The 10413-nt window shown below is 54.7% G+C and overlaps 1 protein-coding gene across 2 annotated transcripts; it reads right to left on the reverse strand.

The window, feature by feature from the left end:
* Positions 1-470: 470 nt before the first annotated feature.
* Positions 471-9941, reverse strand: DLK2 (delta like non-canonical Notch ligand 2). 2 transcript variants are annotated; one of them, XM_088052760.1, is made up of 6 exons: positions 8350-9941; positions 7919-8020; positions 6314-6377; positions 3800-3930; positions 3068-3212; positions 471-2488 (listed from the first exon to the last, which is right to left on the reverse strand). In XM_088052760.1, exons 2-6 carry the CDS (start codon positions 7989-7991, stop codon positions 1711-1713), a joined length of 1191 nt encoding a protein of 396 aa, XP_087908886.1. In that variant the 5' UTR covers positions 7992-8020; positions 8350-9941; the 3' UTR covers positions 471-1710. The 2 variants fall into 2 exon arrangements, with proteins under 2 accessions (XP_087908886.1, XP_005526969.3); XM_005526912.3 differs by lacking the exon at positions 8350-9941 and having other exon boundaries at positions 7919-8187.
* Between the last annotated feature and the right edge of the window lie 472 nt (positions 9942-10413).

Consider the following 10413-nt stretch of genomic DNA (forward strand, 5'->3'; position numbering starts at 1 on the left):
CATCCCTGCAGATGGAGAATAAGGCAGGACTACTCCTGTGCCAGAATCTGGATTTGCATTCTTGAGGGAAGTGATGGAGATACTCAACAAGTTGCTGAGCAACCTGATCTACTTGGATCTGCTGAGAGCAGGAGGTTGGTGTTCAGAGGTCCCTTGCAGCCTAAATTGTTTTATGATTCTCTGATACACTGTTTCTGGGCTTGTACTTGTTTTATTTGATAAAGGTACATCATCCATCCATGTATTAAAAAAATAATCTTTCTGATGAAGCTCCAGTCCCCTCTCCCAGCTCTCACTCCTGCCTGAGCAGTCCCTTTTTTGGCTCACTTCACACCATCTTGAACCCAGCTGTGCAACCTTACAAGCCAGTAGTAGGGTTTGGGTTGTGGGGAGTTTTGCCCCACAGCTTAGCCATCTCTGCCCATGAGGAGGCACAGAAATCCCTGTGATTTCTGTCCCAGGTCCCAGGAGAGAGCCAGTGATTGCTGCACACCAGACCAGCACAGGTGGGAACAGATCTCATGCAAAGGCTAAGTGACCTGACCACCTACTGCCCCTTAGCCATGCTTTAGCAATGGTGGAGAAGGCATTTTTGTGTCTGCTTGCTATGTCCATCCCAGGCTCAGTAGCCTGTTCTCACATCCACTGTGGGGAGTTTAGCCTTTGGTGTAACAAGAAATGCTGCAATGACTGATTTGAGGTTAGAGCCAGCTGCCTGCCTCAGAGAGAATGGCAGAGGAAAGGAGGACCTGGATCCTGTATTGCTCCTGAACCAGCCACAGCACAGCCTTGTCCATCTCCAGCTTTACCTATGAGGACATATGACAAGGACCAGCTCAGGCCCAGAGGACTCCAGAGGAGAGCAAAGAGTGAGGCAGAAGTGCACACTGCAGAGGCAAAGGATCTTGGTCATTTGTGGCCAGACCAGAAAGGACGGCTTGGTAAGTGGGTCAAAGAGACCCCTGGATAATAATCCATAGGAGGAAAGTATGGAACATGTTTGTAACCCCAAGTCTGACAGCAGGAGCAGGGAGCATCAGCCAGGGTAGAAGAAGGGCATGAGACCTGCAATGATTTTTGAAGTCTCTTTGAACTGGCTCACAGAAACACAAGGCCAGGGAGCAAGGGTGTTTGCTCACTCCCTAGGGACATGGCATCTGAAATGACAGCCTCCAGAAACAGCCAGGAACTACCCCATACAGTATTGTGGCAGGGAGATCCCTGCAGCCACAACTGTCCCAAAGGCCCCGGAAGAAGCATCCCAACACCAGCAGAAATGAGGATAAAGCCCCTTCCCATAGTCACAGAGAGGAGTTACAAAGGGTCTGGCAGTATTTGGGCTTGCAAGAGGGCTGTGCCCTCCTCGGCACTACCTGTCCTGTTTCTGAGTGCTCGTGTCAGATGGTACCAGTGCTTGCGTGGCATGGGCTGCTGCAAGCAGCGCATCATCGCTCTCCTGCAGGGCTGGCCCAACACAACCCCGCCTTCCAATGCCCATGGGTACCAGCTGAGCCAGCCAGACAGGAGACAGCTCAGACCCAGACAGGGCCATCACACCAATGCTCAACACCCAGGGTTTTGTTGACATGTTTGCTGCCCTGGGAGCCTTTCCCCACTGCCCGGTCAGTGCCGGTGTGGTTCCACAGGTTGCAGTTCGAGGGGTTTGCCAGCATGATGACCTGCCAGGGCCTGGTTCAGAGTCCTCGCAGCTCACAGCTCTGTGGTCTTCCTTGGCTCAATCAAGATGGTGTTGAGCATGCCCACCTGACACTCCTGATCTTGGAGCTTTCTTGCAGCCTGAGAAGGGCTTTGGCACCAGTTTGACCTTTGACGGCTTCTCTGCCAGTTCCTCAGCATTAGCAGGACAGTGATGAGGACCAGCACTGCTGTCAGCACCCCAAACACCAGCACTGTCACCAGCTGGGCTTCACTCAGCCCTGAGTCCCTTTGGGTCACCACCTCCTTCACAGAGATTTTCAACAACCCTCCCCCCGGCTCTTTCTCACTGTGGTTGGCCACACGCCGCCCTGTGACCACAGTCCTGATGGGCTCCGGCTGTGTCACCCCCGGCGTCTCACTAGTGGTGCTTTTCACACCTCCAGCATTCTCATGGTTTGCAGGCTGGTAGGGAGGAGACCAGGTGGGCTCAGGGACGGAGATCTCACAGGTTTTGCCAGTGAAACGGTCAGGACATAAGCAGTCATAGTCATTGATGCGGTCATAGCACTTTGCCCCATTTTTGCATGGCTGGCTGGCGCAGTCATTGATGTTGATAGTGCAGAAACGCCCTTCAAAACCCACCTGGCACTGGCAGGAGAAGCGGTTGATGCCGTCGTGGCAGGTGGCCCCGTTGGCACAGGGGCGCATCAGGCAGTCGTCCACATCGTGCTCACAGAGAGCCCCCACAAAGCCAGCGAGACACCGGCAGGTGAAGTTACTGGCAAAGCCATTTTCATCCTGACATTGCCCACCATTCTTGCATGGAGACCTGTGTGGAGACAGCAAGGATAGATCATGGCCCTGAAGACCAAGCAGCTTCCCCGCCCTATGGAGGTAAACATGCAGAGCTGCTTGCATGGTCAGTGTATCCAGCTCTCTCCATGGGGACAGCTATCTCGAGGAGAAGACTGGGTGGGAGTTTCAGTCTCTGGGGGTGAGAGGCTGTGGGACCTCCTCAAAGGCTGTGGCTGTACACGGGCCCACCACCCACCAGGGAAGGTCTTCAGCCAAATGATCTGAAGAGGAAACATGCCCTCCTGATGCTCCCCAAAGGCATCATGGATGTCAGCTCATCACGCCTACAGCAGTTTGGCTGCCTGGGAGATAGGATGTCCCAGGCATGATGAACAGATTCCTATCCTCCTACAGCAGGGACAGGAATCTGTTCAGATTGCAACAAAGCCCTTGCCCTGATGGGACTGTGCACCGCTAAACCAATGCCAGAGGTGATTTTGGCTTAACTCCATTAGTGTATGGAAATTCACAGATAACGAGCCAAGCTGGGCTTCCACTTGGCAGTGTATGACCCGACGTTAATGCTGTCTGCAATCTCACTGCAGTGTCTCACCCTGCCTTCTCACATGGCCCTGTCTTCATCTCACAGTCCTTCCCATGGAAACCTTCTGGACACAAGCAGGCATACTCCCCATCTCGATCGTAGATGCACTGTGCCCCATTCTGGCAGGGAGATTGGTGTTCGCAGATGTGTATGTCTGAGGGGAAGAAAACGGTGTGAATTAGGGAGAAAAGAGGGTTGATGTGGCCAATTCAGTACAAACACAACCCACCAAAACCCATGGGAATGGAGAAATGGCAGAAGCTTCTTTCTTATCCCCTCCAATAGGCACCTGCAGCAACAGTGCCTGTGTGGTTGTGGAGGTGCAGTGCATGCCAACTGTCTGACCAGTGAAGACCCCTGGTACAGAAAAGCCTCTGTCTGGAGAAGGGGAGTCCCCCAGCCACCTGCTGAAGGCAGGAAGCCTTGGGGAAAGCAGGGAATGCCTCTTGGAGTCCTGATGCAGCATCAGAAATGCAATGAGTTCAACTACTCCATTTCCTGAGGCTGGCCAGCATCACACCAGTTCTTGCCACACAGCCAGGGAACAAGTGTCAGCAGTCTGACCTCTTTTGCAGGAAGGGAATGGTCCCAGCTGTGGCAGCCAGGCAACATCCCATCTCCCTGGCAGCCAAAACAGCATCACCCAGGTGGCTTCTGGCTATGCTGGCTGACATATCCATGAGGGTGTGCTGGGCTTCTGCCCTCAGCACCAGAGGCAGGGATGTCAAGCCCATGACTCACCTTTGTCACAGAACTTGCCTGCCCAGCCGGTGTGACAGATGCACTGCCAAGGCTGGTGGCACGTCCCGTGAAGACACCCCGGCATACGCACGCACTCCTCGCAGTACTCCCCCTCCCAGCCTGGATCGCACCTGCAGGAGGACAGGGCATAGCAGCATGATCAAATCCAAGCAGGAGCTGCAGAAAAGCTGGCTGTGTGCTGTGCAGGGCTCCCACAGACAGCAGTGCTCGGAAACACTCCCAAAGGCCCCATGGACCTCCTAGCTCCCTCCTCCAGAGGAGTAAGTACTGGTATCTCATCTGTCCAAGGAAGCAAGCAGACAGAGCAGGAGCAGGCACCCTCTGCTGCCAGGGAGGGTGAGTGGCCAGCAGCAGAGCTCAGCAGCTTCACTTTCACTGCCCACGTCCCTCTGCTCTCCTCCAACCAGCCGCTCTGTATACACCACTGCATTAGCTCAGCAATTCCCGTGCCTCCCACAGCAGGCAGCCACTCTGACAGGCAGAGAAAAGCCCATCTCTAGCCCTGAGCTTCCTGAGGGAAAGGGACAAGAGGCTGCTGAGGTCTGCATGTTTCACTGCTCCTCTCTGCATTATAGTGTGTGTCATTTTTTGTCTGGAGTGCATGGTAATCCAGCCATGAAACCTTGCTTGCTATGGCTGGTGCACAGAATAGGCTTATCAGCCAGCTCACAAGGGCAATGCAATGGGAAAACCTGTAGCACACACCGAGCCTTCTGGCCCCAGAAGAGCAGGGCAGTGGCAATGACTAAGTAAAACCAAGCTGCATTGCTCCAGTGGCAGGCATCCCTCAGACCTGCCAGCTCCAAGGAGGAAAGCAAGTGATAACAAGATGAGAGCTGAGAGGAGGTGGCACCAAGCCACAACAAAAGCTATACTTAAACCAGCACGAAATGAAACCTAACAAAAACAACACAGTTTCTAGAGTAAGGAAGGGGATTCATTTTCATGGCTGGGGCTCATTTCAGCACAATGTGTGGTGACTGCAGTATTTTTGGGCTGGCCCACAGCTGCACTTTCAAACCTGGGCTGGCTGTTGTCACATAATGCTATTCCAAAGAGATAAGGAGTGAGAAAAATGGTTATATATATATATATATATAAATTAGAGGCTTTTTGATGGGACTGGAAGTGATACCATGTGCCTGGTGTAGTCTGGGGAAATACATTCATACCCAGACAGCCTTGAGCAGAGGGATGTAGACTCCCCTACCCCTCAGTACCTGCAAGGAGCAGGTGGCATCAACTCTTCCACTTCTCCAAAAGGGAGCTGGCCAACCTAAAAGTTGCCAGGGAGGAGGCCAGGTAAGCAGCCAAGTCTCCCTGAATTTGAGGTGATTTTGAGGTACTGCCAAACCACATGGTTCAGCAAATGCTCTGGAGGCCTGAAATCAGCAGTAGCAACTCACGTGCAGAAAGGTCTGCAGCTGGGACACCTGTGGCCTTTCTTGCTGGGGCTTAGCAGCACCCTGCTCCCCCAACCAGCCACAGCTGCTGAAAGGGCTCAGGGAGGAGCTCCATGCAGCTGCAAACGGGGGGCCCTGCCACACCAGAGCTGGACACTCCCTGATGTGGCAGTCAGCAAGAACAAGCAGCCCAGGTGTGGTGTGACACCAGGGGCTGTCCTGTAAAAGGGACTGATCATGCCCTGGCAAGGAGATCAGGGTGGCATTGGGCAGTCTGTCCCCTTGCAACCACAGGTATCCCGGCCAGCCCAAAGGCAGCCTTTGCCTCCTGGTGCTGCCTTACTGAATGGGGGCTCCAGATGGTCCTACAGTGGGACAATAGGCAGTGGGTCTGTGGCAGCCCAGAGCAGTTTTATGGGTGCTTCCCAGGCTGAAGTGCAGGGTTGGGCTCTGAGCTTTGATCCTATGGGATCTGGGCACCAGCTGGATCTGGGATGCCAAGTAGCACATACGCACTTCTGCTGCTCTAGCTCACAGTTTGCTGTTTATGAAAACATCCAGAGATCCCCACCACAGCTCAGGCTTCTGAGAGGGGACCCCTGAAGCCCTCAATTATATGCATGGCTGGAAGCTCTCTTCCATGCCCCAGAGAGAGCACCTCCACCTCAATCAGTGAGGAGGCCAAGCAAGCTGGCCAACCCTCATGCCTGCCCTGCTCCCTGATGACTTTCCCCCATCATATCTGAGCCTGAAGGCTGCTTCCCGTCACCCGGCATGGTCAGGCTGTCCTAGACTTCCCTCTAGACAAAAAGGGCTCAGCAGAGTAACACTGGTCAGTCTGTGAAGGTGGGCACTCTGGAAGCACAGGAGCAAAGGCTAGAGGGACCAGCAAGAGGCTGAGGCATCAAAATCTCTCATTCCAAAAGGCATCAGGTAAGAAGAGAGCAGAGTCATTGATTCCAGGTGTGGGTGAGTGAAGGAGGAGGAGGTATTTCAGCTCTGGGAAGGGGTGTAGGCCCCAGGGACACAGCACCAAGGGAAGGAAAGAAGTTACAGTCAGAAGCAGCAGAGAGCCAAAGACAAGCCATACCTGCACTTCCCATCCTGGTCGCAGCAGCCGTGAGCGAGATTGCAGCGCTCACTGCAGTCATCCCCTACAAGGCAAGAGACATGTGGACTTGGATTAAGCAGAGACTACAGATGATTCCAGATCTCCCTGTGGCCCTGGGTGTTTCCTTAAGTGCTCAGCCTACTTGTCCCCAGAACTGTAAGGTGGGGGACCTTCCTCTCACTTGCTGGATGCCACACAAGAGAGGAAGATTTCACAGTAACCCAACCAGCAGTAACACTGTCTTTTTTGAGAAATGGGGTTCTGCTTCAAAACTACTCAGTCTCTGGCCATCTTCCCCACCTTTTCTCTGCTGCTTCCCTTAGATTTTGGGCACTTCTGGGCAAGAGCTGGGGTTGCCCATGTGTTAAGACAACCTGTGTAATAGGGACCTTGGTCCCACAGTCTTGCAGTAAGTATGGTGGGAAAGCTCAGGGCCAAATACTGCAAGGGGCACAAAAAGATCAAGGATGGAAATGGAAAGAATTTTTTTAACTTTGCCTCCCAGGATGTCGCCATCCCCAAGGACAACTATTGGCACAGAGCGGTCTGCCAGGGGGTCCTGCCCTCTTCCAGGACCCAGTTGCCAGCACTCCCCTTCCAGCACAGGAAAGCAGGACTTGGCATCACATGGGGCCAGGTATCCGGTTCTGTTTATTTATTTAAAAGCCACAGAAGCTGTAACTGAGCCACAGCCTCGCTGTGCCACTTCTCATCTTCTCCTTTGTGCCAGGTGTTCCCTTTCATCTCCACCTTCCCCTCTTCCCCATCACTTGCTTGCATCTGAGCTCCACAGGGGAGCTGGTTCAGTCTGGCTCCTCAAGCAGCAGAACTAGAGCAAATGTCAAGAAATAGGGGGTTTCTCCAGAAGTCTTGTGCAGTCCCAGGCCAGGCTCAGGAGGTGAATGTCCTTACCTGAGCCCCTCTATCCTGGACTGAAACAGATTAAAGCCCTCATGTCTAGAAATGCACTCAGACTTTCCCAAGCAGTGTTTTGTGCTGCCTGGGAAAATGAGCAGGGGAAGAAATCCCCTGTGCATGCAATTTTGCTGCAGTGGAGCAGCAGGTCCCACTGCACAGGGTAAGAGCCTCCTAAAACAAGTCACTATGGAGCTGGAACAGCATCCTGGGTCTGCTCAGCCCCAAGCCTGAGTATCACCACCTTTCCTACTTGTAACCATCTCTCCTGGCACATGGCTTTGGGAATTCATTGCTTATCTGGAGCAGGGATAAAGCAAACTAGTATTTGGGAAAGGATTTTGTCTCACTGAATCCAGGGTTAGCTGTTCACTTTTGGGACCTTCTTCCCCCTGAACAAGCTCATTGGTTTGGGAACCCATTCACCCGAACTGTGAGAGACAGAGCAGCAGGGATGTCTCTGCCAGTCTGCTCAGGCACTGTCACCCCCGTGGGCAAGGTGCCTCCAGTGTCACACCCCAGGTGAGTAATAATTGGGCATCATTTTCTGCTTTTCCAGGTCAGACCATCTCTATTTTGCATGGAAATCTGAGGAGACTTCAGCAATGCCAAGGACAGCTTTGAAAAGATGGATATGAAAGAGAAGGACCCATGTGTACGGAGACTCACCTTGCACAAGCTGGTGATGGGCCAAGAGGATCCAAATCAAGGACATGAGCTGGAGACAGAAGCTCCTGAGCATGGTCAGTGTGGCCCCACCGAGATGAACACCTACAGAGAGAAAAATAGCACGGTCAGCAAAATCCCTTGGCTGATGCCACAGCTTAATTTCACACATCTCTTCCTCTCTAGTGCCTGGGAGTTTTGAGTTGAAACATTCAGTTTTATATAGACCTGTTACCACACTCCCCTCTGTCCATCCAGACTCCTTCCTCTAAGTCAGCGTTGGGAGACTAAGAATTAAAAAGCTTTTGAAAATGTGTGTACAGGAGAACCTAGTGTGCAATCCTGAGTGTGTAATAGCTCAGGCTGTTACTCCACATCTTGGAGCACCCGCCCCTGGTAGCTGCTGTCAAGAGATCAGAAACCTCCAGAAATACCAACGCAGCTGTAGGGACCTTCATCTCCCCTCCCTGGATCTGGGAGGCTTCAGCTTCATGTTAAATAACGTCCTCTTGTGCACATTTCAATGAATAGATGGGCTGAGTGTTCTTCACGGTGCCAGGCTGCTTTTCAAACCCTGAAGGAGAGCAGGGAGTCCAGTGGATCCAGCAGAGGAGCACGCAGTAAGCAACAGTCCTCTTTCATTGTCCAAGCAAGTGAGTGTAGCAGCAGGCACTAGAGCTGGGCTGCAGCCCCGGGCAGGAAATGTGAACGCACACCTCTCACTAGGTGCGGTCCTTTTCCTCAGCTGTCCTGCAGAGAGCCCCGTCAGCCCAAGGTTCCTGCACCCATCTATCTTCCGACCGCCTCCCGCCCTCTTGAAGTAGCATTAAATACTTTCCAAAAATGCTCTATTCCCTCCCAGCCTTCTGGGGTTGTTAAGGGCAGGAAATTCGAGGGTGATATCATAAATACATTACTGTAATGAGATGGGAGGGGTTAAACAGTTCTGTTAGGAGAACGGTGAAGGTACGGAGCAAACTCAATCCAGGTGCGTGGGTGTGATGAACAGAGGCCATTCCACTTTCTGCTTGACTCTTTAGCTCTGGAAGGTTATGTTTGGTCCATAGTTGTATGAGAGGCTTCTAAGATGGGGACATAAGTCCTCCCACCCACCTAAACGTACACATGCAATGCAGGAAGAGGTTTTGGGGTCCCTGCTAAGAGCTTCACCTGCCTGGACCAGACAAAATAGCCCATAGAAGCAATGATGTTGCTTGAAGCATCTCTCCAGCAAACAAACCACCACCAGCAAAGGATGCAGCATTTTCAGAGGGGCTACAGGATTTTACTGCCACTGCCCCAGCCAAATCCCACCATGGATTGCTGCATCCTCCCTCCCCACAGTCCCTCTGACAACATGCATGCAGGACCCTCCTTCACCTCCTGCCCCTAAACGCTGGGCAGTGGCAAACAGCTGCTGCATTTCAGTGGAGGGTGAAGCAATTGCTATGAAACTTATAAAATAATTTTGGGCTGGAGAATGAGTATCATGTTCCTTTAGGGCTGTGAGAAGCATAAGCTCCGATCACATGCCATTGCAAAGGCTGTTTTCCCCCCCACAGCTCCCCACTCGAGGTGCAGCTTCTCAGACCTCCTAACGTAGCCACCCCATGGCTGCTGCTCCCAGCCGAACCCCCGCGGTCGCCCCGGGCCCCGGCATCCTGTGCGGCAGCTGGTGCCCAGGAGAGGTGTGAGCAGCTCCCACCTGGGCAGGCCTGGCTTTGGGTCACAAGGACAGGGGCGAGGAAGCTCCCTCCGTGTCCCACTCGTCCGCCTCTGCCTGGCCGGGCTGGGGGCTACCAGATCTCCAGGTGCTCCGAGGACGCCCCCCGAGTCTATTAACCTCCCTCTCGAGGGTATTAGGGACCTCTGTTCGCTTGGGGACTACCAGGGACATCCCCAGGACGTGGGGTATCAGGCACTGACCCTAGTCTGAATGCTATCGGGACCCCAGTCCGGAGGGGTCCGGGGGCAGGGGTGGGAACCCGGGGGATGCCGCGCCGCTGCGGCTCGCCGCGCCGGTCCCCCAGCCCCCTCCCCCAGGGGCTTTGGGATCACCCCAAGCCCCAGTGCCCTCCGGAGGGGCACGGCCACGGCGGTGCTCGCCTTCCCCCCCACCTAACCCCACCCCACGGCCGTCCCCAGAGGGGACGCTCCGCGGAGCCCCGCCGGTGCCCCTGCGGCCGGGGCGGCGGCGGGGAAGGGGGAACCGGCTGGGCTGCGGGTCCCCGCCGCTCGCTGTCCCCCGGCCCCTGCACACCCCGCGGCCGCGGCGGCTGGGGGGGCTACCGCGGGGCGCGGCGGCGGGGGGCGGCCATGCCCGGTGCGGCGGCGGCGGCGAGGCTGGCGAGGCGCGGGGCTGCGGAGGGAGCTGCCGCCGCGTGTGCCGCGCCGCTCCGCCCGCCGCCGCCGCCGCCGCCGCCGCCGTGCAGCCCCGCCCGCCTGCCAGCGGCTGCGTGTGCCTGCACATCCCCGCTCCCTCCCCGGGACATCCCGCC

This window comes from Pseudopodoces humilis, chromosome 3 (genome assembly GCF_049639895.1).
Source record: "Pseudopodoces humilis isolate 2021_Gansu_Grassland_sample_001 chromosome 3, ASM4963989v1, whole genome shotgun sequence".
Lineage (NCBI taxonomy): Eukaryota > Metazoa > Chordata > Aves > Passeriformes > Paridae > Pseudopodoces > Pseudopodoces humilis.